The sequence below is a fragment of the Oryza sativa genome, chromosome 5 (assembly GCF_034140825.1).
Source record: "Oryza sativa Japonica Group chromosome 5, ASM3414082v1".
Taxonomy (NCBI): domain Eukaryota; kingdom Viridiplantae; phylum Streptophyta; class Magnoliopsida; order Poales; family Poaceae; genus Oryza; species Oryza sativa.
Window position 1 is genome coordinate 28,925,738 of NC_089039.1, and position 11,951 is coordinate 28,937,688.

At 44.8% G+C, this 11,951-nt stretch overlaps 2 protein-coding genes across 5 annotated transcripts; both read right to left on the reverse strand.

Annotated features, from left to right (window-relative positions):
• Window positions 1-3,055: 3,055 nt before the first annotated feature.
• LOC4339699 (protein MIZU-KUSSEI 1) lies at window positions 3,056-4,473 on the reverse strand. The gene has a single exon (XM_015784186.3). It carries the CDS (start codon window positions 4,283-4,285, stop codon window positions 3,392-3,394), a length of 894 nt encoding a protein of 297 aa, XP_015639672.1. The 5' UTR covers window positions 4,286-4,473; the 3' UTR covers window positions 3,056-3,391.
• Window positions 4,474-4,969: 496 nt separating this feature from the next.
• LOC4339700 (probable isoprenylcysteine alpha-carbonyl methylesterase ICME) lies at window positions 4,970-11,490 on the reverse strand. Of its 4 annotated transcripts, none has more exons than NM_001420907.1 (12): window positions 11,042-11,490; window positions 10,605-10,681; window positions 10,321-10,390; window positions 10,163-10,243; window positions 10,008-10,082; window positions 9,766-9,867; window positions 9,187-9,324; window positions 8,567-8,632; window positions 8,322-8,462; window positions 7,158-7,248; window positions 6,888-7,053; window positions 4,970-5,170 (listed from the first exon to the last, which is right to left on the reverse strand). In NM_001420907.1, the coding sequence occupies exons 1-11, from the start codon at window positions 11,281-11,283 to the stop codon at window positions 6,892-6,894; spliced, it is 1,245 nt and encodes a 414-aa protein (NP_001407836.1). In that variant the 5' UTR covers window positions 11,284-11,490; the 3' UTR covers window positions 4,970-5,170; window positions 6,888-6,891. The 4 variants fall into 4 exon arrangements, with proteins under 4 accessions (NP_001407836.1, XP_015639667.2, XP_066166386.1 ...); XM_015784181.3 differs by lacking the exon at window positions 4,970-5,170 and adding an exon at window positions 6,429-6,738; XM_066310289.1 differs by lacking the exons at window positions 4,970-5,170; window positions 8,322-8,462 and adding an exon at window positions 6,429-6,738.
• Window positions 11,491-11,951: the final 461 nt, after the last annotated feature.

The window sequence follows — 11,951 nt, forward strand, 5'->3', positions numbered from 1 at the left end:
GCAACATAGCTGAAGCCATCATCAATAATAAAGACCACCGCCAATAAATCTGACACCCTATTATTTTACTGAGGACTCAGAGAGAGACGTTAATTAGTGCCAGTCAGGGGCTCTGGGCTACCGGCGGAACTACAAGGGCATATGAATCGGAGAAAAAGAAATCGCGTCAAAACATGATATATAGATCGAAAAAGGATTAATAGATGGAAAAAAAAACTACAGTGGAACGCGTTGAAAAAAAGAAATCTCGTGAAAACATGATAATATATGGAAACGGGATAATAGATCGGCCTAAGATGTGGTGGCCGCGTCGTGCCTGATGCAATCAAGCCAAAATTACCCCTAATCAGTCCCTGCCAAAATTATCCTTAATATGTATTAGAAGATTACTAATCTACCCTTCAAAATAAACGGTCAAGATTAATTCTAGTTGTAGTATAATACTACAAGTAAATTGCACCGGAGCATTGGTCGCACACGAAAGGAAATCTCGCAAAGCAATTTAACGGGACGAGTAGACGAGCGAGGCGAGACCGCGAGAGCAACGGGACGAGACGGAGAGAGACCTCCTCATCAGACACTCGCATCGCGGCCCAGGCAGCGGCTGTGCACGGCTGCTCTTTATCGAGGACCGTGAAAAGGGGGCGAAAGCTGTATGTATCTAGGAGTAGCGTAGTGGAGGCGATTGGCGATGATAATACAATGATGGGGTTCATCCCAAAGTATACAATCTACGACTAGTACACCGTAGTCTACGTACTGGAGTACTAGTATACTACTACAACTACCAGGAGCAAAAACAGCAGAAAATTTCTGAGGGGGTGTTTAGATGGGGCTAAAACTTTTTAGCCCATGTCACATCGGATGTTTGGACGCTAATTTAGAGTATTAAATATGGACTAATAAAAAAACTAATTTCATAAATGAGAGCTAATCCGCAAGACGGATTTTTTAAGCCTAATTAATCCATAATTATCAAAAGTTTACTGTAGCATCACATTGTCAAAATCATAGCGTAATTAGACTCAAAAGATTCGTCACGCGAATTAGTCTAAGCTTATAGAATATGTTTTATAATTAGTGTATATTTAATACTCTAAATTAGTGTCCAAACATCCGATGTGACAGGGACTTAAGAATAAGTCCCTGGAAACCAAACAGCCACTCAGAGCTGGGGTCTGTACGTGTTGCCGTGTTGTAAGCAAAATTGTTGCTTTCCGGCGTTTCCGCATTGATTTGCAGCTGCCGCCGCTGCTTCTGCGGATCTACTGGCACCGGTGCAGATGGCTGGAGTAGCCTGTACTAGGGTGTTGGGGATAGCTGTAGAGAAATGCATGGGAGGCAAGGCTCTGCAATCTGTGCCATCGGTTGCCTCGGGATGACAAATAAAATGCGACTAGCCATTGCGTGCCTAGCCTACCTCCTCCCCTCTCGTCTTCCCCACAAGCCCACAAGAGAGGGACCGCATCTCATCTCATGTCCTTGCTCGTTTTTCAGACTTTCAATCACTGCATACTCCAACCTCAATCTACTCCTTCACTAGTGTCATTCACTCACTGATTACTGCTTTGCAAAAACACTTTGATTAGTAGCAGTACTGCTAGTACTAGTGTTGTACACTTGTACTGTGCTCCTTTGCCTTTGCATTCCGGAGTGAAATGTTAAAGTGTTCACCAAGGTTTCTCGTGAATTTTTTCCACCGTTTTCTTGCATTCGTTTCAGTTTTGACTACGCACATCTGCTAGTAGGAGTAGTAGTACGGAAGTAACTAGCCCTACACTGACTAATGTGTCGGTGACTTCATGATCCACAATCCACATCATATCATTTGATGGAACTGAAATTAATCTAAGTACTCTCGAGAGAGACAGCATCAAAGATTCAAGAACATGACACCACGCCAGTGTGGTCTGGATCCTCGATGCCTCTGGTCGGGTGCTAATTAATCACTGCGGAAATAAAAACCTGAAGCATGTCTGTTCCATCCCTTTTTCATCACCGTCTTTGGGCGTGGTTTAGTTCTCAAATTTTTCTTCAAACTTTCAATTTTTCCATCACATTAAAAATTCTGTACACACGTAAACTTTCAACTTTTCCGTCACATTGTTACAATTTCAATTAAACTTTTAATTTTGACGTGAACTAAACACACCCTTGATAGAGTGACAAATAGTAAATTCTCCCATTGCATTACACAGCTGAATGGAGTATGCCAGCATCTCGTTTGCAGTTTGCTTCGGTCTCGTTTAGTTCCAAACTTCCTTCAAACTTTTAACTTTTCCATCACATCAAAACTTTTCTACACACATAAACTTCTAATTTTTTCGTTACATCGTTCAAATTTCAACCAAACTTCTAATTCATTGTTTTTCTCAACATCCTAGTGACCTTAATTCAGGCCTTTGGCACGATGACTGTGCACCGGTATTGCTGAATAGATGTACTTCCGTCCGATTGTATATTCCGTATTGCTATATTTTGGATGGAGTATCGTACCAAAAGAAAACTCTAGTACAGGGCCCACAGTAAAGCATTTGCGAGTCTTTTGAGAGAGGGGAAAAAAAACTAGAAAACTGTCATTCTGCTGTGTTTAGAATTCGTCATTGGTTCCATACCATTTGTTTAGTTTTTTTCTCCAAATTTGTAGTTACATACAAATGTTAGCCTTTTGATTAAAAAAAAGAGAAAGAAATGAGAGTCGTGTAAATTTTGGTGTTGTTGGTAGAAAAGAACGGTAAACCAACACTTAGCCTATGCTCAGTTAAACAACGATGGATAAGCTGAAGCCAGATGAACTAAGTAATCAAGAATAATTTACGAATAAAACGTTTATATCTTAAAATCCAAAGGCAAGAAAATAGCGCGCCAATTAACTAACACACACGTATTTGATCACCCCCACACCATTTTATAATACGGATCATACCAGAATAATTTTATTTTATTTTTTATTTGATGTGGCATAATTTAGGTCTTCTTTTTTTTTTCTCGCACATTAGATGCCACACATGATTCTTCCTGCACTCTAAACGTCATGGCAAAGGACAAAAACTACTGGGAAAGAAAATTAAAGAGTTTCTTTATTGATTATTACAATAAACGCAGTAATGTACCACTATTCTACCACTTGCATTTAGAAACCACACCAGAGAGTACTTGATTTGCCAGAGCACTAATCCTTCATCTATAGAGTCATTACAGTCTGACAGCAGCATGACTCTCTTATCACCACGAGTCCATGACCTAACACTATGCATAATCAACACTAAACCACCATGAACATTCATCTAAAGTCTAAACAGCAACTTCCTAATCCATTTCCAGTGATGATGAGATGACATGGGCAAAGAACAAGGAACAGAGAGAGAAAAAAAAATCAGACATGGCTCCGTTAAACCCGGAGGAGGTAGACACTGAGCTCAGGACCGCCACTGTTGCTGTTGCTGCTGGTGCTTGTGCTGTCCGGGTTCATCATGTAGAATGCCTCCGAGTCGCGCGAGCCCACCACCCGCTCGAACCGCGCGCGCATGTACATGACGTCGCCCTCGCCGCCGCCGCAGCTGGCGGCGGGTATGACGCCGGCGCCCATGGACACCGGCTCCAGCGCGCGCAGCACGCGCCAGTCGGCGGCGCCGCACTCGCGGCGCACCGCGTAGCCGCAGCTCTTGCCGTTGCAGTACGCGCGCCACACCGTCTCCTCGAGCAGCCTCTTCCCGCCGCCCGTCGCGGTGGGCAGGGCGGGGGCGGGGCCGCCCTTGGCGCGCTCGCACTCGAGCGCGATGCGCACAAGGCCCGAGGCCATCTCGCGCACCAGCGCGGCGGTGGGCGCGGCGAGCTCCAGCAGCAGCGCCGGGCACGCGCGCGGGTCGAGCTGGAACGCGAGGTGCACGTGGCCGCGCCGGTGGCCGTAGAGCGTGCCGGTGAGCCGCGCGCCGAGGCCGACCTGCCGGTGCCGCCCCGTCACGGCCGCCGCCAGCGCCGAGCGCAGGCGCGACACGGCCGTGCGGACCTTCCTACGCTGCGGCGGATGCTGCTGCTGAGGATGCTGCTGCCGCGGCGGCTTCTTGGGAGGAGAAACGAAGTCCTCAGAATGGAAACTCGGACAGACAGAGGAGAACGCCATTGTCGCCTCATCCTCCTCCTCTTCAGCTTCCGAGCTCTTCATGTAATCCTCCTCCCCTCTCGTGGCGCCATGGCTGTAGCTCTTGCCAAGAACCGGCCACTTGAAATGCCTCCTAGAGAAGGAGAGGGAATCATGGGGGTTTCTTGCTGTGATGGTTCTCATAGCTTGAGTTAGCCAAGCCTAGCTTCTTAGCAGCAAGCAAAGCAAAGCAAAGAGGCAAAGAGCACACTGCTCCTTCACTGAGCTAGCGTTGTGCTTGTGCAGCTGGGTTGTGTGAGAAGAGGTTGTATTCAGAAAATGTGTGTGCAGCTGAACTGTGCTTGTATATGTGTGTAGTATGCTTTACTTCTAGTGTTATCTGTCCCTGCAGAAGCAGGCTTTTGTAGTGAAGGAGTGGCTGGTGAGCAGAACACACCAAAACCGAGCGAACAAAAAGAAGAGAGAGAGCTAGCGATGGAGAGTGTGCTGCTGGGGTTGGGTTCTTGTGAACTTTCTCTTTGTTTTTTTCTAATGAGGAAATGGTAGGCAGGAATGCAGGCTGCGGCGGTGGGACAAGGCTAGAGAGATTTATGGCAGATAAGATAATTGAGAACTGAGAAGAGAGTGACAGGAGAGAAGGCGTACCTGGTTTTGATGGTTTGGCTTTTATCAGTGGTGGGGAACTGGGGATTAATTAGTGTGCTAGTGATTATCTGAGTGGATGATGATGCACTGATGAGGTTGCAGTGAAGTGTAGTAATTATATTTCGATGTTATGGTTAACAGACGAATTGGGTATGATCTCTGAAAAACAGAGAACAGGTTAGAAAAAGCTACCTAACAATCATGATTCTTAATGTATATGATACTTTGGAAATGGCCATTAGTTCCCAACAAACTTAGACGACATGAGTGCAGCACCGCACCACATTTGCATTCCCTGTGATGTCAACGGCTTCTGCAATTGGATTGGGCTCCGTTCCTAATCAGCAATCTTTCAATACTCGTCATGAATGACATATAGCTCAAAACTATAATTAGGAATCTTTCATCTTTTCTTTGCACAAGCTGAAATGATACAACCCACAAGTAAGATTCTTCCTTAAAATACACAAAACACATGGACATGCAGCTTTGTCTAACCGTACTGCCTCAAGCAACGAACACGATCACAAAGCTACAAGTAAACTCGAATGCCGAATGGTAGTATAGTACATTGATATTCATCAGAGAATGTTAAATGTACCAACCATTTCAGAGTTTCAGAGTTCTTTTTCTTAAGCCCTGTTTAGATCCTCCAAAATGGCAAAAGTTTTGCCATTTTGAAGTACTTTTTGCCATTTTGGATCTAAACACTAGTAACAAAACTTGGCAATTTGGCAATTGGCATTTGCTAGTCCATAGTAGCAAATTGTGCCAAAAAGTGCTTTGGGACCGCTCCCTCTTTCTTTCTCTCTCTCACTTTAGTGCTAGAATGGAAAAAGTTTAGGATGCATCTAAATACCAACTAGTACTTTTGCAATACCAAAACTTTTGCCATTTGCCATTTGTTATTTCAAATGGATCTAAACAGGGCCTTAATCTTCAGAGAATGCACATTTTACCTCTCTCACAAACCGGTTCATTCCGATCATGCAACACATTGCTTTTCTGTGTTTGGTTCTTTCTTTCAAATCGATCGCTGCACAGATCCAAACTAAAGCGCGAAGGCTGCAGGGTTCAGAGGAGAAAGACGAGAGGAGGCAAAGAAAAGAGGAGAGGAGAGGCTGGCTGCTGAACCAGCACAGTTTTTGCTTTCCTCGGGATCGGTGGCAATGCAAAGCGGGGCCCAAAGGGGGGTAAAATCCAAAGCGAAAGCTGCAGCTTTGACCGCGGAGGGGGCCGACCGACCGGTGCCGACGGCGACGGTGCGTGGCGACGGAAGCAGCGCCCTGCAGCGCCGGAGTGGCCGGGTCCAGGTGACGACGCGACACACCGTACTAGCGACCTCATCGTCGTCGTCGTCGTCCCCGGCTAGTGCCAGTGCTACAACATGCTACCGCTAGGAGAGAGAGAGAGACACACACACAGGCCACAGCTACTCTACATCTGTCTCCTCTCGAGCTTAGTACTGTTGCTGGTCTGGTCTTATGGCCTCTGCCTCTCTTGAGAAGATCAAATCACGCTTAAATTCACCTCTTCTCCTTCGTTCCTAGCTGTAGCATGTTGCTGTTCCTGTGGTCTCCACAGCAGGGTTTCTCAAATCGCCGGGGCTAGGGTTACCGCACCCCAGCGGTAAGCACGGTTACCGCGCGATAACCGTAAAAACCATGCAAAATTCATCAAAAATTCAAATTATTTTTTAAGTTTATTTGAATTTAAGAAGGTTATCGTGGTTTTTCTACTACCGTATCCTGGGATAAGACCGGTAACCGTGCTGGTAATGTAAACCCTGCTCCACAGCTCGCAGGCGCAGCTCAGGGCTCAGGAGAGACGAGGGAGGGGGAAAGGAATTTTCAACGTGTTCCAAAGGCATGTTCATTGTTCAAACCTAGTTTGTCCGGTTCAGCATTAACAAATCTTCTGAAGCGCAGCTTAATTGTGCATGCACATTTAGCAACAGGTCAATGTGGCCTGGAACCTATCCGTATGCAGCCCTATCACAAGTAGATACTATCACATTAGGATGCAAGATCAATAATAAGATGCCCGTGAGCACCAAAGCTAAACGAAGAAATTTATTTGACTGCACGGCAGATCAAATACGTTAAACAACTTCTGTGAAAAAAAGGTAAACAACTGATACCTCTTCAGAAGGGACTAATTCGGTGTGCCAGCTTTATTTGCCACTCAGAAACCAGCCGGCCTGGGATAGGTGCCAATGCATCCTTCTCACGTGCATCTGCATCATCAGCATGGATAACAGAAATAACGTCTTCAACCAGTTTGTCCCTGCCACCCCTTAGTGGATCCTACAACGGAACGATATGTTAGGGTTCCCCAGCAAATTTGTGCACAGAGGGCCATCCTGAATCCTGGTGTAACTATTCCAGCCTTCATATTCAAAATGACTAACCTGTAAAAATACATCAGTATGTGTTTTCCCTTCATAGAGTAGTAACTTGGCTTTAGCACCAGCTTGTTTAAGGACACCCGCAAAAGTTTCACTGCATATGTGATATACGGAGTTAAAGAGTTCTTAGCAGCTTGAACATACAACATGAATGGATTAACTTGTATAGAAAGATGGATCAAATAACGGTGTAACACCTAGGTAGTGTTTGGTTGCAAGGATGGGATGGGGCAAACCCACTTTTAGGGGTGTTTGGTTTAGTGGTGAGTGAGGGGTAGGTCCATGGAGAGGAATATTCCTCTTAGATCCGGGACCAAGCCATCCAGCAAAATCGGTCGGACGAGCTTGTCCCACCTGGGACGAGCGCACAGCGTGAGTTGCGCCACTTCACCGCGCGTCGTGTGCATCGCCGTCGGGAGCAGCTATAGCTGGCGGCGATGGCGGGCTGTCACCACGCGCCCTGACCTCCTCCTCTGCCTGGAGGCCGGTCCAAGCCACGCACCCCCCCCCCCCGACCTCCTCGCCGCATCCGCGCTGCCGAATCAGGTTGCCTAGAGGTCGGGGGCCACCGGATCTGGCCTCCTTGAGGTCGGGGCTTGCCGGAACCAGCCGCGCCTCCGACCTCGTCGCCGTGGACCGATGCCTCTAGCTCCGGCCACCACGTCCACATCGTCATTGTCTCCGATGTCGCGCCGCTCCTCCTTCCGCCCGCGCCGCCGATCACCGCTCCTTCCTCTGCAAGCTGCGAGCTGCGAGACCTTTTCTCGCTGGGAGTAACGTGGTGCAAACGCTGTTCATCACATCCCTACCCCATCCCTTCTACCAAACAAAAAATTGGGATCATTCCATCCTATAAACCAAACAAGCAAGTAGGATCACTCCATCCCTAAAATCAGGGATTGTGTCATCCCATCCCACATAGTCCCAAAACCAAACACGCGCCTACAGAATGTAGAAGCATATAAAAATAGAAGTGAGAAATTAATAAGTAATAGGCAGTGTTTGCCTACAATAATATGTCCAGAAAGACAGCTTGTATGGAACTTGACGTTTTAATTTGACGCATATATCTTGTAAAAGAGAGGAACCCCAAAACAACATAACAGAAAAGATAATCAAACCTAGTAGAGAATTATTAATTCCCCTGGAAATAAAATATAATTATACCTAGCAGAAAATGGTATAGAATAATCATCCGTTCCATGCAAAAGCACAATCTGAGGAAGAAGAGCTATTGTTTCAGGACATAATTTCTTGGCAACAGTTTCTGGAGAGAAATGTGGCAATGATTTCTTTCCCTCCATTATGCTGAAAAGGCATTTCATAAGTTCCTGAGTTTTGTATAGTTCTAATTAAGAATTAAGGAAAGTAGAAGCAACACTTCCATATCAAAAGTACAGTTACACTGTTACCTGAGAAATATTGAACGGTAAAGACCACGTTCATGGAAATGATCAACCAAATTTTCAATGTTGTATCTGCAAACAGCAATTTGAGCAATGAGAATATATGTCATGTAAACATAGAATCACTAGCTCTGATTATTTAGTATCTCATTACACATTCTGTTGCATCCAAATGCCAAAGTGAGACTGCAGAAGTTGGTTCAAAATTCTAAAAGGCACCATATGTTTTCTCAGCTACTAAAACACTTCATGAGGTACAAATCTAAAACAAGCACTCAAAACACCAAATGGTAGATATCTATTGCTTTTTAGCAGGACTAGCCCCAGTTTCACAACATCGGAGTTTATAAGTCAATCATCATGTAAACTAAACAATTGCCAAAATCCGACTTTCTTCACAATCAAAATCAGACTAACACAGGAGTAGAATCAATAGAAGATCACTTAAATGAACACATAAAGAAATCATGCGATGTTGCCATGATAGCAGGTTTAGTGTTTTATATTAGACCAAAACGTGCATGGTATAGAAAACTAATCAAGACTCAGGAGAAGCAATTCTTTAATAATGATGATAACCATACAGACATATAATCAATCAAAATTAGATGATAAAGCTATCCCACCCTCCAGACAAACCAAAGTATGCTTTTATTTGAGTAACACTCCATGAAATCTGCTCTCCCCTAGATTCTTTAGCCGCTTGTTCCAAAAGAGCGCATGCTGCGATATGTGCTCCTGCTGATTGACCCATTAAGTATATCCTGCAGGATTTAACACGATGAATGGTAAGTCTTTCACTAAAATCATCAGTAAAAAAATACAAAGCAAGAATAATGGAAAACTACGAAATTATTAGGATGCATGGGAATAATACAGTCATCAGTTCCAGAAATGAATGTGGTTAAGTCTAGATGCAAGTATAACATATACTGTGCATTTTAGCTTTCCATTCAATAAGACACATATTTCTATATCTTACACAATTTATGTCGGAACAGAAGCATGCCCAGAAAACCTTTTAAAAAAACTTCTATGTGCTTGTCCTCATTCAATAACCACCAGCATGGACTTCAAATATAATCATTCAAATCATGTACATTGTTCATTCAAGAAAACCGTTTAGAAAAACTTCATGTATACATGAAACTTTTTTTCAGTAGTAACTTTATTAGGGTGTTGTGATTTGATAAAGTATCACTTACTGATTAGGATCTCCTCCATAGGCACCAACAGTCTCACAAACAAATGAAATCCCATCAGAAGCATCGCTAACCATGTCACTTATTGTTCCTTGAGGAAAATTCCTGCAAAACATATGCTTTTATATATCATCAAGCAAGCAAAAAGAAATCGATCAATCAGTAAATTCTTATCAGTAAAAAAAAATCTACCAAAAAAGAATTATAAGAATCATATATGAGGAATCCATGCAAAGTATGAGCACCTGTAATCAATGCATGCAACTATAATTCCTCGCTCTGCTAACCTCCTTCCAAGAAGAGCACCCCACGCCTTGTAACTAGATATAACTGAGGTCATCAAAAGGGCAAATCATGGCAGAAGACCCTTATAATACATCATCAGAAGAATTTTACTCACCCAATGATCCATGCACCACCAGTAACAAATGCAACAACTGGACTGGGTTTTTTGGGGTCTCTTGGTATGTAAAGATCCAACCTGTATAGTGTGAAATTGAGTCTCTAGCAAAGTCCAAAATCAGATTCTTCCGTTTATATAGCAGATAGTTTCTATACCTATTTCTTGGTTGATCCCCATAGATCACGCTCCTCAAAACTTGTCTTGAAAAGAAATAATAATACCCAACTGGCAATCAATAAATAATAAATTAGTTGGTAGATGTACAATCATGGCCATGCTTTCAATTCCGTAAAAAGGGAACCAAGAAGAGCTAATTTGCCAGAACACTTATTGGTACAATCATAACATTGACTAACCATCATGTTCAACATAGAAATCTGTAATAAAAGGTAAGGTCAACGAGGCCAAAGGTAAACATGATTTTCTTTTTTTTATCTACCTCTTATGAAACCGGGCATAAGTAAAATTGCATATATTATGAGGGCAGCGAGCTGAGAAATCCACCGGTAGCCTACCCTGGAAAAATAGAAAGAACATCAGGGACATCTATACAGCAAAGATGAAAATATATTGTATATGCATTTGGATTTTTTTTTTTTGGAGATTTTGGTGGGAAGATAACGCAATGTATATTAGGCGTTTTGAAGCATGACTTCACAAGATAATAAAATTCAGTTCATCAGTGCTAGAGTTAGCTTGCCATCCAAGTGAATTAGTTGAAAATGCAAGGTGCTTTGATGCAACAATCTGTTTTAACAATGGGGATTTCCTAATTTCTTATAGGTCATTATTGGTATGTCCGTGAGGAGGAGTGAGACCAAAGACGACGAGGGCGTGTTGCCGAATGGCGATCGGTACAGTATCAGATTACGTTACCCGAGGTATCGGAGGAGGATGAAGGCGAGGCGCGTGACGAGGTACGTCTCGGCGGCGGCATGGCTGACGTCCTCCCGGAACGTGGACCTCCTCTCGCCGCCCCCGCGGCTGCCGGGGGCGAGCGGAGAGTCGGGGGAGAAGGGCACGGAACGCCGGCGCACGAGGACCTGGGGGGCACCGCGTGGAGGTACCGCCTCCGCCACGGGGCCCGCGTCACCGGAGACCGGACTCGCGGGCTGCATTGCGGGGCGGACGACGACGACGATGCTAGCTCCTGGTGGCGAGGGATTTGGGGTTGCCGCATTGGTGGGGTGGGTGGAGATGGAGGGGGCGTGGAGGCCATTGGAGGGGAGGGGAGCGGAGACGCCGGAGAGGTCGCCCAAATTAGGAGGAGGCGGAGCGCGCGCGGCGCGACGGCGAGCGGAGGAGGTGGAATTGGAGGAGGCCATGGGGACGCGTGCGTGGCCGGCGAACTCGTCAATTCAAGCGGGCTGTTGTTGGGCTGAGAGGCCACGGCCCATCACGAGATGGCCTGACGAGGCCACTGTAAGTAGTGGGCCGGGCAACGCGCAATGGCTCGACAATGTTTCAGCTTCGCAAGTGGTACAGTGAGCCGAACGATAGATAAGTTAATATATTTTTTTTAAGAAACACTACAACTACACGCGCGCGTAACATGGGTACTCTCGTCTCGTTCCTATAAACTATAAGCATCTTAAAAAAACTAGATCGATATATCTTAAAATTAATAGAGTCATCATAGACGTCTCGCTGTCGATGTGTACGTATGGATACTTAGTCATAAACATAAGCAGCTGTATCAAGTTTAGAACTTAAAATTGGTTGGGTTATTTCCACCATAAGTAACATAACCAGTTGAGATACACAACTTCACAAATTAATCAAAAAT